Genomic DNA, 17,080 nt, shown 5'->3' with positions numbered 1-17,080 from the left:
GAAATCTGGCAAGCAGGTGAGCAAACCTACCTGGATGTTTTTTTCACAGTCTGTTTGCTGGTGAAGGGACAGCTCACTTTCTAGAACAAATTTCTTCCCACATTTGTCGCAGATCTGCATGCGCCTGTGAGTGACGTTCATGTGCTTCTCCAGGTACCAGCGTGTGTTAAACACCCTGGGGCACTTCTCACAGGTTAAAGTCTCTTTCTCGTCACACTTTGATTTCTGCACAGGTGCCTTGGGCTCCTTTGCAGCTTTCTTCTTACGCTTGGGGGGCTCCACACTCTTTCTACGACCCCGTGTAGTTCTGGGTGACGGGGAAGTGGTGGCTGCTGCAGCAGATGCAGCTCTCCTCGTTCTCCTTTGTGCAACACTACCTTTTTCCACTCTTTTCTCCTTTTTCTTCTGCCTCTCATTTTCCTCATAATCACTACTGTCTTCAGTGGCCTCTTCCCCACTGTCACCCTCCTCTTCCTCACTGCTGGTCTTAAGAACAGCAGTCTCTTTGGACTGGGAGGGGACACCCTTCTCCCCTTTTGATACATTTAATGTTTGGTTGTTAAGGTTTACCTCTACTATAATCTGCTCCCTTTTGTAAGCCACTTCATCTTCCTCCTCCTCAGAGTCGTCAGAGTTTTCTCTATCTTCTTTCACAGCCCGGACCTCTCCTACCGATCTGTTCTCCCTGAAATATGGCTGCTCCTCTCTGTCATGGAGATGTGGTTTACTCATTTTGCTGTCCACCAACACAGAGTAAGGGCTTCCTGACTCCCTCTTGTACACTTTGGTGGACAGATCGAGTTCCTGGCTGGCACCATGATAAAACGTGGGTGGCACTTGACCACGGCGACTGTCCTCTTGCGCCATCCCTGCTACATGCGCGGCACAGTTTTCAACCAACTGCTGGCAAGAATTGGCCGTTTGACTCATTTGGGGGGCCCTGATTCATCGAGCACCTTTAATCCCAGAACACCAAGTAAGCAGCGTTACATCAGGATTGACCCTCAAGACCAGCGCCTGTTCCATCTACACAGAACGAACAGAACACGATTCCTGCTGGTGTTTAACACTGATGGGAAGGTCACAGGATTCTGGTATTATGGCAAAAGCAGAGCAGCAGTGATTATTCTTCAGAAGAATGGCCAATGAACTGTTGAACATTTTATCTAGAAAAGACAAGAGAGAAAAAGTCAATTAAAAAAAACAATTCCAGAAATCTTGAGCGAGTTCTTTTGTTTTGAGCTTGTCCGACTAAGGTAAAGCACAAGGGGCACTGTCCATGGGCTGCATCTGCTGGGGTACGCTGTCCTACAGCGCTGCCCTCAGCACAACCAGTGCTGGACACAAACATGCGCACCTTTTGCGGTGACAGAACTGGTACTGGACTCTGAGATATGGAAATTGAGGTACACTTCATTTAAACTGAATATTCTCCCCTGCCAAAGCCACTGCCAGCTGCCTCAAAGGGAGGCAAAGACACGAGTCTGTTTCTTCTGGACTCTGGAGCACGGATGGCCCTAAGACGCTGGTCTACTCCTACAGGCCTCTCCATCACGAGGTGCACACCTACAGAAATACCCCTGCTCTTTCCCTGTCTCCTAACAGGAGCCCATCCTTAACCAGAGAGAGCCCATATTACACCAAGCAACATTCCAGTCACCTAGATATGCATGAAGAATTTCAATGGAGACATTTTCAACTTGCAGCATTAAATCAGATTAAGAACACTGTGTCCCCTGCTTCTTTCCACCCCAGAGATCCCTCACAGACTCTTGATTTAAGGCACTCATTCTTTTGTCTGTTCACCCTCCCCCTAGCTGCTCACTCTTCAGCACAGGAGTCAAACAATATTACATTTACCCATCTAAATTTCACTCGCAGCTATCCGAGTTGGAATTCGACCAGGACACTATTACTTCCTCTTGCAAGAGCCCCACGTGATCCCTAATGAATACGAATAATCAAGCTCTCGCATCCATTTTTCAAGAGGACAATTACATTTTGGTAGCACGATATTGTAACATTGAGCCACGATTTTCAGCTATGCAGACCAAGTCAGGAGTCCATCGGAACTCCTGCCCGAACAGTAGGCTTGGGACCCAGCCTGCAAGGAGCGAGTGTGGCAGGGAAGCATTTGGGACAGAGTCGAAGAGACACCCTATGACTGAGGATGGAGAAATGTCCTAAAAGTAAACGGACGGATCCACCAGCTAAACACGAAGAACCTGGACCCCCACTACCAGTCTGATAGGCTTGGGCTTGTCCAGCAGTCGGGTATCAAACACTCAGATTATGCAGAATCCTTTGGCCATTTTTATTATTAGCGTTCTTGGGGCAGCAGTGAATCCCAGTCAAGGCAAAGCAGTGTTACAGACATGGATTGTTATGATAAATACCCTTCCACATCACACCGAATTAGAATACCCACCACACTACAAACACAGCAATGCCCATCCAAACACCCGTGACACAATTTATATAGATTATAGTTTCTATTTTAGTTTTCCACTAGAAAAATCACCCCTCTAAGTGAATTTAATTGCCCAGAGCTGAACCCACTGATGGTCCTGGTGGTTTGAATAATAAAGACAACTGCTCTGCAATCTTTGTGAAGCAACATACCGAGGCAAGTGACTGGTCAAGAACTGGCCACCAAATTACCAGCTTAAAGTTAATTAAACAGGTTCTTGACCAGCTCTCCAATACGCCCAAACCCACTCAGCCAAGTGCCCTGGAGAACCAGGCAGTCACCGCACAGCCCCTCCACTCCTGCCGCTGCACGGTCGCTCCATCCTTAGCAGGGTCCCGAGCCCCAGCTTCCCAGCTCCAGAGGCGAGGCAGGAAGAGAGCACCAAGCCCCAGCTGGGCCAGGAAATACGCGGAGACGCGCTGCTAGCGTTGGCTTGGGATCACAAGTATATTCAGACGGAAAGCCAGTAAATAATGAAATGAACCGGTTGTGATTGCAAGCCAATGTTAACCCTACACCAGGAAAAACCCCAGGAAGCAGTGGGCACGAGGAAACCCGCCGCTTCAACTTTCCCTTTAGCAAAATTGAATGAACTATGCAGCAGCTCAGAAAAATCACTGTGTCAGGTAGGAAACGATACTCGATTATTCCCTCAGCACAGGAATAAATTGGGATGGCTGTCAGCAAGTTGCTGGGTACCCGAAAAAGGCAAAAGAATTGTCACGAAAAGGAAGTCTCACCTCCACCTCATTTACTGAATGTCGAAAATATTCCCTTTCCAGCTCCCACCATCCTTTCACCTCTGCTCACTGAAGGATATTCTGTAATAACCACTCTATGAGCACAGCAACACTTAAAATAAACAACAAAGGGGCTGGTTCGGAGTTATCAAAGCGATTTGGTCTCAAACCACTTCACTACAGAGCCAGCAACCTGCTTTCACTTTGAACACCGCCCGCCCTCGAGGGACCGTGGCTTTCGAATGCTGTGGTTTCACAGTCAGATGGCGCAAAGCCCCGCTCGTACATCGAGCACTAACAGCGTGCCGCGACACTACCGACAGTCAGGGGGACAGCAGTTCAAATACTGCCCAGAGTACCTTAACAGAAGGTTTTGTCCCTTAAGTTTCTAATCCTAAACATAAGAAAGGAACATTTGTGTACTTTTATTTTTGCCTTATTTTTAAAAGGCAAATCTACTTTTCCAGAGCTGCAAACAGCTGGGGCTCACAGAACAAGTCTTAGTCGAACTACAAATGGGAGCAGTATCAGTTCTGGTTAAAATGTAGAAAGGATACCTAGCTTCAAAGCAGTTTTTGAAGAAGCCTACGTAGACGTGAACCTGAGGAATAACTGTATTAGGAGCACAGAACGGACACACGAGGCACAAGCGACACTCGGTGAGCAGAGATCACACAGGGAAGGTTTGCAAAACTATGGATGTTAAAGGCTCAGACCTAGAAAAAAAGCACAATCGTCACAGTGTGATGTGTGGGTGGAGGAAGCGTGTGCACGGGGGAGCAACGCTGCGTGCAACACTTCTGCTGCTTCTGAAGAAAAACCGCATCTCTTCACGTTATCTGTACCAAAACCAGAACAATTTCTAGCAGCGCGCCAGTACAGTTACCTGCCCCAACTCCGGCTCCAGAGATGCCTCGAAACCAGCCTGCACCGAGTGCAGTGCGCTTGGGTTTAACGACTAAGCCACAGGCCCTGGGTCCATGCTCAGAGAGGGCTGATGTCGTATTTTTGCCTGACCAGTGCAGAGGGCAACGGATCCGACTCTGGCGAGCAGCCACCGGCAGCAGGCACTGATGTGAAGAAAACCACTTTCTAATAAGTGATGTGGCTGCAAAGCCATTGCTGCTGCCGGAGAGCTCTGGCCCCGCTCGGCTCAGGCTGTCTGCCAGCTGCCCCAAGCATGCCGCCAGCTCCACAGCCGGACACAAGGCTGGCCGTCCTTCCCGCTGGGATGCTCCTGGTGCATCCAGAATAAGGGAGCAGACTCTACAGGGCGCCCCACGACGAGTGCTGGCCCTGCCGCAGTGACAGCAGCCTCAGTTTATTTCTAATCGGTTTGACCGCTGCCCATAGGAAAGTTATCGATACCGGCTCCGAGAACAGACAGGTGCTGCTCTAGCACACTCGGATGGCGAGTCCAGAGGGCTTGCAGGCACAAGGGTGATCCATCTGCTGACACGATGACTGCACTGTATCGATTGATTACTTAACAGCTGAAGAATACCCAGGCTCTTCCCAGATAGCCATAAGCATCAGAAAATTCCTTTAAATAAACACCCACGGCTGAGTTCACAAGCGAGTGGCACTTGCCACGGAGGCTGTGCACACACCATAAGGAAAAGAGGAGGAGGGGTGAGAGCCTGGGGCTTTCCTGCAGCTCACTGCTTCTTGTAGGGAATACCAGGGAAGACAAGGGTTCAACAGCTATGTCCAACGTTAGAAGTGCAGTAATTTATCAGCCACGCATTATTTTCTTCCCCTGTTATAACACAGTCTTTCAAGACAGGCACAGAAGATAATGTTCCTTCTGTTTACCACCCACTTGTGCTGGATCTCCCTTCCAGCGCGGTGGAGAGACCCGCACTCAAAGCCTGGAGAGAGCTCGCAGGACACTGAGACAAAGGGATTTCTGCAGAAGCACAGAGCACCCAGTGCATGGGGGAATGGGAGCCACAGCCAGCCCCGCAGGGCCCAAACGCCTCACGCCAGCATCACGAATAATGTGCACACTTCCTTTGCAACACAACACCTGTAACTTCACACGAAACAACCCCCAAAACTTTTTTCTTCCCCTCTTCAGTTTAAGAGCAGCTTTTTAACGGATACAATCAAGAAGTACTGTGGGCCACTAACGGGTTTCCACTCTGCATGCAGGCACATAGATCACTGTACACAAAACCAGCTTCAATGCGAAAGTTTGAGTGTCTTAAAATGTGGAATATCCTTTTCCATGAAACAAGATTTGGTTTCTCTCTAACTTCTAAGTTTGAGAGAAAAGTTAAGAGAAAGATCATAACTGTGTTGTAATTAGAGGCAAGGCTGTTTTGCACAGGCACCGACAACCTGTAGCTGGATCCTGAGCGTCACTGGGGTGGAAGCTCCAATCCAGCAGCTCCACTAAGTCCTGGGGCAACCAGATTTGCACAGGGTTTACAGGCAGTGAAACAACCACATGCATAAATAAATCATTTACATTAGTTAAGATAATGCATCTAGTTCAAAGCAGCCAAGCGGTCGCTGAAGAAGCCACACTCTGAACAGGACAAGGCAGCATCTGGGGATGGATGGGATGCAGCTCCATGGCACAGGCCAGGCACCACTCACATTTCTGACCTGGACTGGAGCTCTGGCTTCCCTGCTTCCCAAAGCAGGGTCAAAGTTAGTTGGTCAGGTAGAAAGTTCTGGTACAGCTAAACCCTGCGTGAATGCAGAACGCAGCAGTGTCGCTCAGCACTTTCAAAAGAGCAGCACTATTGAAGGTAACTGCTTCCACACTTATTAATCACATTATTTGGATACAGGAGAAGCATTAGAACCATGATAAACTGGCACATGTCTTCATTTTGAAAGGCTGATAAGGGAATGCATCATTCTGGAAAGTGGAAACATAGAAGTAAATACAAGGGTGATTTTTCGCTTCTGCTAATATTAATCAGTGCTCTCCATTAATCCACTTCAAATCGGCAGACAGGACAGAAATACAAGAAAATGCATCAGAAAAAAATAGTTTTCATTGGATGGATACAAGCTGGCTCTAAGTACTGCCCAGCACAAAGTTCTGTAGTGATTTCCTAACAACAACAAAACATTAATGCTTTCTCATTACAACTCCACTGTGGGAAACCCTTGGGTAATGTGGATTCTGAACAGCACGTTAGCAAGAAACTGCTGGAGATTGCAATGGGGAAATACATAGCGTTTGACTAAAATGGTCCACTCGCCTGCAGGTCAACACACGAGCAATATTTCTGAGCTCACACACAGAAAGTTTTGGTATACTTGCAGGATTTGAAGAAGAGGTGCACAGAAGAGAGGAGTGCACAGGCACAGTGATTCCCAGTGAGTGGAAAACCCATTTGGCACCAGTTCCATTCCAGTGGAGAGTAACCTGGCCAATGACACGAGGCAATTATTTATACCAGCGGGAATTATTCATACCAGCCCAGCGTACAATCCCTCCTTTCTTGTGCAGCTCGGCTGCTTTATATGCAAAAAACTGGAAATATGTTGTGAAGTGCTAAGTTTTGGCTCCAGACAGAGCCACAGCCAGCACATCCTCACAGTGTTTGCATTTCCATGGGGAAGTACTCAAGCCTGCTCTTGCCCATGTAAATGCAAAATAAAGGGACTGACTTCACCTAATGATCCATTTGGATCCATTCCTCATCCACCAGAGTGGGGGGACAGGCAGCACCCACCTAGGGGACAGGATCTGCAGCAGGTTCACCCTTAGAGCTACACAGAAAGGCAGAGGACAACCCTGTCTGTTGTGCCAGAGAATTCCATCCAGCTCACACCAACTTCGGGAAAACAGCGTGATCCTGCAAGAAGACATTTGGGAACAGCCTTCACAATTCCTGGGACTGTGCGGTGAAAAAGAAAAACCATCAGTCTCCTCACTGCAAACTCGAAAGTCACTGCAAACAGCTTTTCCCACCAACTCCTATAGAAGCTCAGACTTACGTGATGCTGTGGGTTGTGTTTTGGTGAAATCAAGCCACGCCACCTCTCTCAAATGGATTATAAATGGGTACCACTGAGCAAACCGAAATGCTCATCGCACACCCAATGGTGCTGGCAGCCACTGAAGCACTGCGGGGAGTCTGGGCAGGGAACAAAGGGCTGGGAGCGAACAAATCCTGTCTGGTTCCCAAAGCGAAGGCCCGGGCAGAGGCCCGGCTGGCAGACAGCGGATGAACACCCGATGGTGCCACATGGCACCCAGACCGCCCCACCTTCCAGATATGTTTTCCAACCATTTCTAAATCACTCTATGATAGGTATCTCTCTAACTCAGCAGGCAACATATTTTCGCTGTATGGAGCTGGCTCTTTGCCTGTGAATATTTAACAGCCTAATGGAAAACGAAGCAGCTTGCTTTTCCAATTCCTGAAAAATGTCTTCTATAACATCCCTTAAACAAAAACTACAATAAAAAACCTTCAGGCTTTTTCCATTTCTTAAGATTAGTTATTTGGCCGTATCTAGAAATTTGGTGTGAGGAACAAAGGCTTTCAAACCAGCCATTTCCAGAACGGCGAATCTGGAACGTTTTCAAGCATTATCTTCACAGAAAATAGTTTCAGAGGTTGCCATTTCAGAATGCAGCAGCATTATAACCCAGCAAGCTGAAGGGTTTCTCTGGGCTATGAGCCACTTTTAGATAGGACGGCCGTAAACCTCAACGTTTGCCTTTTACAAGTCAAAACCATCTTGAAACAAGTTCTAGCACCCCATGATAGATGCTCAAATTAAAAGCCTAAGCCTTTCCTACTATCTTAAATACAGAAAAATTAAACACCTATGACAAATAAGGAACCTCCTTGCATTCAAATCTCTTGCTGTGTCTCATTTGTACCTTTCAAGTCACAAAACAGAAGGCAGATGAAAACAAACCCAAGCAGGTACCACTCAGTCCTTCACACGTACAACCCCCCCCCCCCCAATGTTTCACATTTACGACTTTCTGGAACTGTTCGATAAATCGCAGACATAGACGAGGCAAAAAAGCTTTATACAACCACATTAACAGATTATCTGCCACTTCATATCTGTACACTTACCAAAGCACGTGCTGGAGCCCAGAACTGCCCACTGCTGTGACACTGAAAGGCAACCGTCTCACCCAGCAGCCCACTCTGTTCCACAACGCTTCTTATTCCCTAGGTTTCTTCTTGTTCAGTGGCAAGATTCCTTTTAGCTTTAAAAACTCTTGCTTTCAACACTAACTGCTCACATATCTTCAAGACTGGTAAAAACTGCACTGGGATTTTAAACCCTCCGTTTAAATTCAGAGGGGCCAGCAACTGCATTTGTAATTAGACATGACTATTCTAAGATTGAAAGCGACTGCACTGACAACAGGCTGCATACTAAGCTAGTGTGAAACGAAAAGGAAATCTATCATTATGAGCAGTGCTGCTGCTTCCCGAAGTACTTCTATTTCCCAAAGTTCTCATTTCTCCTCCCAGAGAGGAGGAGGGGAGATAGAGGCACCAGATGTTTATCTGTGCCTTTGGATATGGAGATCAGTTGAGAGCTCAAGCAAATGCTAATGCTCAGCCCACCGAACTCAGCTGACAGGTAGAGCTCCCACCTGGATGGTTACTTTGGAGGTTGGTTCACTTTGGCTTAAACTGACAGCACCAACAACTTGGCAAGAAATCATAAACGCTCCTACCCAGATCTCTTGAGACCCCAAGTCTTGTGTCCAGTTCTGGAATCCCCAGCACAAAAAGGATATGGAACTGTTGGAACAGGTCCTCATACAGGAGGTGCTCCAGCTCTCGGATCATCTTTGTGGCCTCACTCTTGAGCCTGGCTGGCCTTGTGGTCAATACCCAGATGATGAGCCTGGCTGGCCTTGTGGTCAATACCCAGATGATGTGTGCGCTCGTGCAGGCACAAATCCCCAGAGCTGCTGTCCCACAGCGATTGTCACAAGTTTAGGTAACTCAGTGTTGACAAAGTCTAAATGTGCTAATACCAAACCACATCATTGTCGGCGTTCCTCCTTGCACAGTGTCACCACGCTCCCGCACACCCTGAACAACCATTTTGTACCCTTATCTCCCACGACCAATTACTGTCGTGTTCTGAGCTCTTGGATCTCGAACACACTGCACGCATGAGTTTGTTTTAGATGCCCAGTGTAAACTTTGGGAAAACAGAGTGTCTTGCTTTTATAACATTTACATAATTTAACAGAGCACATTGAACAACACAAATTCACCAGCATCCATGAACGCTGGCTGAGGAACAATGCTTCAGCAGCGCTCCTGTTTGCAAACACTCTGCCTTCACAAGCAGGAACCACCTTTAGCACTCCCTGCATCACCGGGGCGAAGCACGGGGACACAAAGCTGTTCAGCAAGTCTGTGCGTGAGCAGAGCAGAGTGTGCACCGTGGCAGCTGTGCAGCACAACCCTCACAGGCTGTGCAGGTGCAGTTCCCACGCAGAAATACTCTTCCCAATGATACAGTGGGTTCCATTCCCAGTTTTTCCTCATAATTCATTATGCAGCCATGGACATCTTATCTCTGCCTTGTATTTAAATTTCCTTCTGGGAAGAGTGAGGACAATAACCAGCTAAGGCCAAAGTTACTTGTTCATTTAATCTGATCTGAGCCTGTGTGGCTGCCAAGGAGGCAGTGCACTCTTTCCCTATTTATATGCCAATGCTGGCATTCTTATGGTTGCAAGGGGAGATGCCTTGGGAAATCAGCCTGCTTGGAAAACGGCCTTTCCTTGAGATAAATATTCAGCTGGATCAGTTCTCTGAACCAGCTCGCTGTGCAACTCCATGAGCACTACCATCCATGACAAGGTTTTGCTTCCCGAAATAATCAATTTGTTCCACAGGTCGGATCTGGCTTTCACCTTCCACAAAACACCGAGGTAAGAGAACCAGAGCACAATAACAGATTTGTGGAACACATCTGAGGATTATGCTTAAGCACTGGGGTTGAAAAAAACAATATATTTCAGAGAACCTGTAGCAAACAGGATTTTTCTCCCATTACTTCAGTCTCTGCACAGCTCACATTTTCATTTAAAAATTAGTTCCCAATGATCATCAAACATTCTAGATACAAGACCTCTCTCCTCACCGACATGTTATAATCTAAACCCAGTGGTTTATCTTTAAGAACAGCAGGATCAGAGTTATAAGCTTCAAGTCAAATCCACATCTTGGCAAAGGCTGGAGCCAGCTAACGCAAAAACCACCTAAGTGCCTGCTCCGTGGCGCAGGAATTCCAGGCCTCTGGAGGGAGATGATGCCTCCACAGCAGCCAGCAAGTTCCAGGGCAAGACCGAGAACAACTGGGAAAATAATAACCCACAGCTTTTCCCTCTTGGCAAACAGGAACAATAATTCCTGAACATCCTAAGCAAGAGAGGGGAGAGCATCTCAAGAAGAATCTCAGTTCTCTAAAAGCTTGAGGTTATTTGTGGGAAGGGAAGAAGTGTCCACTGACAGCAGGGATAATTAACTTCATCTCATTGTCTGAGTTTAAAGTGCTTGCTGTGTGGGATAATAGAAGCTGGTTGTGCACAGGAGAGATGATGTCAAATGATTTTATAGCACTGTAAGTGGGCCAGGTAATTCATCAAAGATAAGTAGAAGGTAAGATCTGGCATCAGGAAAGCTGCAGGTTAGATGGGAAGCCATGAAAATCTAGAAGAGGGAAAAGAAAACAGACTGGCTTAGGAAACGAGTTTAAAAAAAGGCATCAGAAAACTGTAATAAAGAGTAAGGTGAAGGGACATCAAACAGGCAAACAGATGCACTGGAATGAATAGAGAAAGGTATCAGTGGAAGCAAAGCGCAACCAGGGATGTGCTAAAACAAAACTACCTGGCAAAAACCTGCAATTCTATATTCAGGAAGTAATTTTCCTCGGGCCTTTAAACTGCAGCCAGCACAGCCTCTCACTGACAAACAGATTCCATCCTGCAGCTACTGAGTGTGAAATGAACGATTCAAGCCATGCACGTTACAGTAAAGCAAACTAGAGATTCTCAGCAGCTGTTTTTACTGTTAGACAACACAAGCGACAGAGATTTATTTGGATCCATTTCTGTCCCTGTTGAAGACACATCCACAGATCACAACTCGTGTTTCCAGAATGCCAAGCCCGCTGGTGTCACAGTGCATCACACACCTATCCCAACACCATAAGTCCCTTTCAAGTGACACACAGTTAGGACATAAGAAATCCAAGTACAGCACCCGTCACTGACCAGAGGACTACGAGAACTCACTACAGTGAGAAAGCAGACAAAACGTACAGAGGAATGGCAACGCATCTGTCCCCATCATTTGTGTGAGAAACACCTCAAACTTGCTAGCCTGAAAAAAAGAAGGAATCAAGGACAGAGCTCCCATCACTGCATGAAACAGCATGGTGTGTTAGAAAGGACAGGACCAGAGAACCACAAGAGCATAGGCAGGGAAGAGAGACGCTGCTTTAAGTTATCTGCATCAACTGGGAAACACCAATACTCCTGTTCCGCAAATGACCCAAACCATTCCAGCGGCACAGCCAGCCAGCTGGCCTCGCTACCTGTTGGGAAGCTGGGTGCTAACATTAAGCCAGCTTTTCCTTAGAAACAATCCGCCTGCTACGACTAGAATTCACAATCGTCACTGTATGCGATTTGTCTTCAGACAGCAGCATGAAGACATTACGTTCTGTAATTCCCCTTTCATCACCCAAGCACTAACAATGCTCCAATCACCATGACCTGCAAGCAGCTGTGGAGCTCAGAGCAGATTTTTGCTGTCTGCCATGGGACTGGGCAGCCATCGGAAAAGCAAAGCTCTAGCAAGCTCTCTGCACCTGCGAGCCAGCGAGGCTCCAACTCAAATATTTGCAACTTTGCATACCACGTTCCCATAGAAGAAGGTATGTGGATGAATGGATACTTGTCCATTTTCAACTATAAAACTTTGTGCTGGAATCTCTACTACCTTCCCCTACCAAGCCAACTGTCCTCACAGTGGTACCACAGATACTCCTCCAAAATTCCAGCTGGAACCTCCCTGTTCCCCTGTATTTCATACCTGGGATAGAATTAAATTGGCTTCACAGGTTTTGTCTCAAGCATTAACGTGGATCCTAACTCCAGTCACCTCTCTTCAGGCAGGCCCACTCACCTTTCATTCCACATTCCCAAAATCACTTTTCTACCAAAAGAATCGAGTTTCAAAACTTACACACACAAGAGCAACACAGCACGGAGGGCTGGCGGCTGCTTAGCATAGCAAAGTGCTTCTCTGAAACAGCCTGAAACCTCCTCGGGGAAGGGTGTCTGGCACTGCCAAGGGAACTAACGCAAGCTGCTGCTGTTAACGAGTTTAAGCTGCTGGCACCACAGCTACCGCCGGTTTCACTCCCTATGCAATTGTTTCTCAGGAGGGAGGAGCAATCTAGAAATCAACAATTTAAGATCACTTGGAGAATTAAGCGTTTGCAAAGGTAATTTGGGAATGAGATACTAGAAGTTTAGGTTATAATGAATGTTTCAACTGAAAAGGAAAGTCTGTCCTGCTGTTGCCTGTCATGAGAGCCACACAAATTACACTGAGTTATAAGCAAAGCCCACCCGCTTTCCACGCTACTGAAGATGAGGGTCTTGCAAAGCCCCGAGATGGTCTATTGTTTTACTCACAAGCACTCATAATGGTTTGTGTTCAAACAGAGTTTGCAACCTCAAGGCCAAATCATGTATTTATTAGAACGTTCTTACAGGCATAAATGTCATCACTTCCAGACAAAAACATTCTTTTATCTTTACAGAGATGAGTTATTCAGACTTTTGATACAATAGAGGAGTTATGACATGTTTTTTACAATGCGTAAAGCCCAATACTCACAGTGGAAACAGCTGGAAGTTGGGCATTTAGACCCACAGAAAGAGCAGGTTAGAAACCACACTCTTACTGCAAAGCACTGTCTGAAATAATTCAACCATGCTTCCTCAGCTTGAGGAAGCTCAGGACATCACAGCCTCATGTCCGCTGCAGACAGTACCTGCTTACTGACTGCAGTATTGTTTACAGTGTGTAACTTCCTGATAATAAATTGACCTCCACATGAAAATCCACATTTTTTTAAACTATTGCGGATGAAAACCCCCAAACTTTAACATCACAGTTCTGAAAACACCAATAGCACACATTTAGCTAAATGTAAACTACTGTTGTTTTAAAACCCAGAATTATGTTCTTTAAAATGTACTTCGTCTCCCTTTTAGAAGCCCAAGTCTGGTTCTTGTAGGGAGAACACTGCTTCACAGCACAATATGTGGAGATCAGCTGTTCTATGCTGGAGGAATTTAGCCAGGTAAGAGAATGGTTATAAAATACTTTAATACAATAATAATAATAATCCACAGAATCAGGGTGCTGAAGAACCCATCAATCTTCTCAATTGGTACTTCCTTCCACTTATGCCTCTTTTAAGTGGGGTTACAGAAAAATGCATTCTTTGATAAGGCGTATCAGAGAGTGCTGCAGAGAAATAGGTCACTGATGACAGGGAGTTTTGTAATCACCATAAATCTACCTGTGCCCATCTCAGATACACGGTTGGGACACCGCTCTTCCATGGGGCTCCGACCCAGCACGTGATCGATTGCAGGGCGGGATCTTGTTTATAGAAAATGTCTATCGAACGCAGTTGTAGCAACTTCAAAGGCTCGTCCTAAGCTGTTCCTACCTGGACATCTTGTGCTCTGGGGGGGAGGACACCAGGCAAAGGATGTTCTATCTACAAGCAATTCCCTGTACACATAAAGCTTTCCCATCTTTAGATCAAAGTGCACCTCTCAGCCTGAAACATCCACATTCTGTGATTGTGGCAACACGAATGAAAACTGAACATACCGATATCTCGCACTTGCAACAGGACCCGACGAACTGCTTTTCTAACTTAGCTCCTACACACACCTCTCTGTGCACACAGAATGGATCGGGAACTGAATTTCCAGCAAACAGCTAAGTTCCTGTATTAGTATCAGAGGAGGAGAAATGATAATATAATCGATTAAGTTCTTTGAAACAAAAGAGCAACAGTCTGTAATGCCAAAGTCTCTTTGGATCATGTAAACATTTCAAAGGATTTTTTACAAATATTATAATTCTAAGCCACAAAACATTTACTGATCCTATCTTCCCAAACACGACTGATCTCAATCACTGCAGAAATGCTGAAGTAGCTATCAATAAGTTGCCACATACTAGATAAAATTATAACTAAAATCTTAACTCTCTGACCTTCTGTTACATGCAGTTGCTTAGTTAGGAAAATAAAAAGCCTTAATGATTTTGCACTTCTCTTTCAAAAGCTCTCTGAAACAGCTTTGAAAACGTCTATCCCTCCACTACGCAATCACACTGTGAGTTTACTCTGTATTTCAACTTTATTATCAACATCTAAACGTAAGCGCTGGCTGCCCAAAGCAGGGATGGGCTCTTCATCCATTCCCCACACCCACCGCATTGCAAGGGCTTGATTAATCTCTACAAAGCAGAAATAAATGCAGCTTATATGCAGATAGAAAGATATAGAAAGGGATTTCAAAGAGGTACCAGTGAAAGTACAGAAAAGGATGTAAAGTATCTGTTGCCATAAAATACTGGATCCTGATAAAACGACATTTTCTGACTCCACAGCCTTTTTAACCACACCAATGTCCACCTACAAAATGCTTTTTATTAAAACACACCAGATACCTCATGCGAAAGAGCACCTGATGTCTGCATGCAAGCAATCAAGCTGCTGTCAATCAGTGGCAAATCAAGGTGCATCGGACCATCCCTCACAAACCCACGCTCCCACCTTCCATCTCCTTTATCCCCCACCGTCACTCGGGATTCACCACGCGTACACCGCTGTCAACAAAGCCTCTGCCAGTTGCCATTCCCAGAACAATACAGCTCAGGTCATCCCCCGAACAGATACAAACGCACATTCCTCACATCCTTTATGGTCACATCTCTGGCTTTGACTTAAATCACTGCTGCCACAGAGGACCCACAGCTCCGTTGTGATTAAAGACACTTACACAATACTGCCTAGACCAGACACGTTATCGCGGAGCTATCTTTCCACCCTAACAATACCTGCACCAGGACATCCACGGGGCTCAGAGTTGCATGCAGGACGGTTAAAAATCAAAACAGACCACAAAGACGCAGACACCACAAGGTCTGTCCCCAGAGCAAAGTGGAGGAGAAGGCGCCTCGGCAAGAGAGCGAGAAAGAGAGCAAACACCTGATTTTTCCTTTCACGCCCCCAGACCCAGCGCCAGCCGCTGGAGAAGGCAGCGTTCCACCCACCTCCTCACCCACCCGGTGACAACTGCCGTCCCAGCGCGTGCCCCCCGCTGCGGGACCGGGAGGAGGGGGCTCCCGGCGGAGCCCCATGCGGGCAGGGGAGCCGCACCCCAGCACAGGGGGGCTGAACACAGCGAGACCCCCGCTCCAGTCCTGCCCCCGGGCTGGTGGCGCGGCCCCCGCAGTGGGGTCACCCCCTTCCTCGCACCCTCCTGCTCCCCACCTTCACCTTCCCCGCCCCACTCCCCCCGCTATCCCAGCCGCCCCCCCCGGGCCCCACTCCCCTGGCTGCTCCTCCTGACCTGGCCTCATTCCCCCGGTCCCGTTCCTCCCCTCCTGCTGCACCCCGTTTTCCCCCACCCGGCTGCACCCCCTTCATCTCCCTCATTCCCTGCACCCCCTGCCCTGTTCCCTGCACCCCCGCACCTGAACCCCTCTCCTTTTCCCGTTCCTCCCCGTTCCCAGCTCCCCCATTTCCCCTCGGCTGCGCCCCCCTGCCCGTTTCCCGCACCCCGTTATCCCCTTTTCCCCAGCCAATTCCCCCGTTCCCCCCAGCTCACTCCCCCTCGCTCGCACCCTATTCCCGTTCCCCCCCCGCCCCTTCCCCCGTTGCTCGCACCCCCGGCCCCGTTCCCCCCTCGCCCCCAGACAATTCCCCCGTTACCTCCCCCCCGTTAATTCTCTCCCTGCTCGCACCCCCCGCTCCATTCCCCCCCCCCGCCCGCTCCCCCCCCCCCTTAGGCCCAGCCGCCGCCGCCAGGCCCAAGGCCGGTCCCCCCCCGCCCCGCACTCACCGCGGCCGCCTCCGGGGCCGCCCCCGCCGCTGCCATGGGGGGGTGGCGGCGGGGCGGGCCGGGCGCTCCCCTCCGGCGGTGCCGCCGCTGCCCCGGGCGCAGGCGCCGCCCCGCTCCGCTCCCCGCGCCGCCGCAGCGCTACGTGGCCGCCGCAGCCCGGGCGCGCGCTCCCGCGCGGGCGCAAAGCGGGGGCGCGCGCCGGGCCAGGCCGAGGCCGGGGGGGGGAAAGCAGCGCGCGCGGGGGGCGGGCAACGCGGCACCCATAGGCTGAGAGGAGCAGCGCTCGCGCATGCGCAGTGAGGCGCGCGCCTCGCGCTGCTTCTGCTCTCTCCCCCCCAGTTCCCCTCGGGCGGGGCCGGCGGGGAGTGCAGGTGAGGTGCACGCTGCACATGCGCATTGAGGTGGCTTGGGGGGCGCGCGGGGCGCAGGTGAGGCGCGCGCGGCGCATGCGCTGTGACGTGCGTGCCTCGCGCTGCCTCCCCCCGTCCTTCGTTGTCCACCTTACAAGGAAAGGGGGGGGGGGAGAAACGGAGGGGCGCGCGCTGCGCATGCGCGGTGGTGTCCCGGCGCGCGCGCCTCAGGTGATTGGGAAAGGGGTTGCGCGCGCTGCCCGCGGCGCCGGTCGTTTCACCACTGAGGCAATTAGTGAGGCCGCGATAATTAGAGCGGCAGCTGAGCCAGGCCTGGCCTCGGTGGGAGCCGCAGGAGGCCCCGTGGGGACAGAGCTGCCCT

The 17,080-nt window shown here is 48.9% G+C and overlaps 1 protein-coding gene across 2 annotated transcripts in view; it reads right to left on the bottom strand.

Moving 5' to 3' along the window:
- The window catches only part of ZNF652 (zinc finger protein 652), a 31,574-nt gene that overhangs the window by 8,904 nt on the left and 5,590 nt on the right, over positions 1-17,080 (bottom strand). Inside the window, exons 1-2 of one of the 2 annotated variants that reach the window (XM_054088170.1) lie at positions 16,349-16,522; positions 31-1,166 (exon numbers count right to left, since the gene is read on the bottom strand). In XM_054088170.1, the coding sequence (XP_053944145.1) occupies positions 31-930 (900 nt within the window). In that variant the 5' untranslated portion in view covers positions 931-1,166; positions 16,349-16,522. Of the gene's footprint in view, positions 1-30; positions 1,167-16,348; positions 16,523-17,080 lie in introns of those variants that run through there. The other variant, XM_054088171.1, reaches the window with a different exon arrangement.

This window comes from Cuculus canorus, chromosome 25 (genome assembly GCF_017976375.1).
Source record: "Cuculus canorus isolate bCucCan1 chromosome 25, bCucCan1.pri, whole genome shotgun sequence".
Classification (NCBI taxonomy): Eukaryota; Metazoa; Chordata; class Aves; order Cuculiformes; family Cuculidae; genus Cuculus; species Cuculus canorus.
Note: the sequence above shows the minus strand (reverse complement) of the source record. Positions and strands in the feature narration are given on the sequence as shown.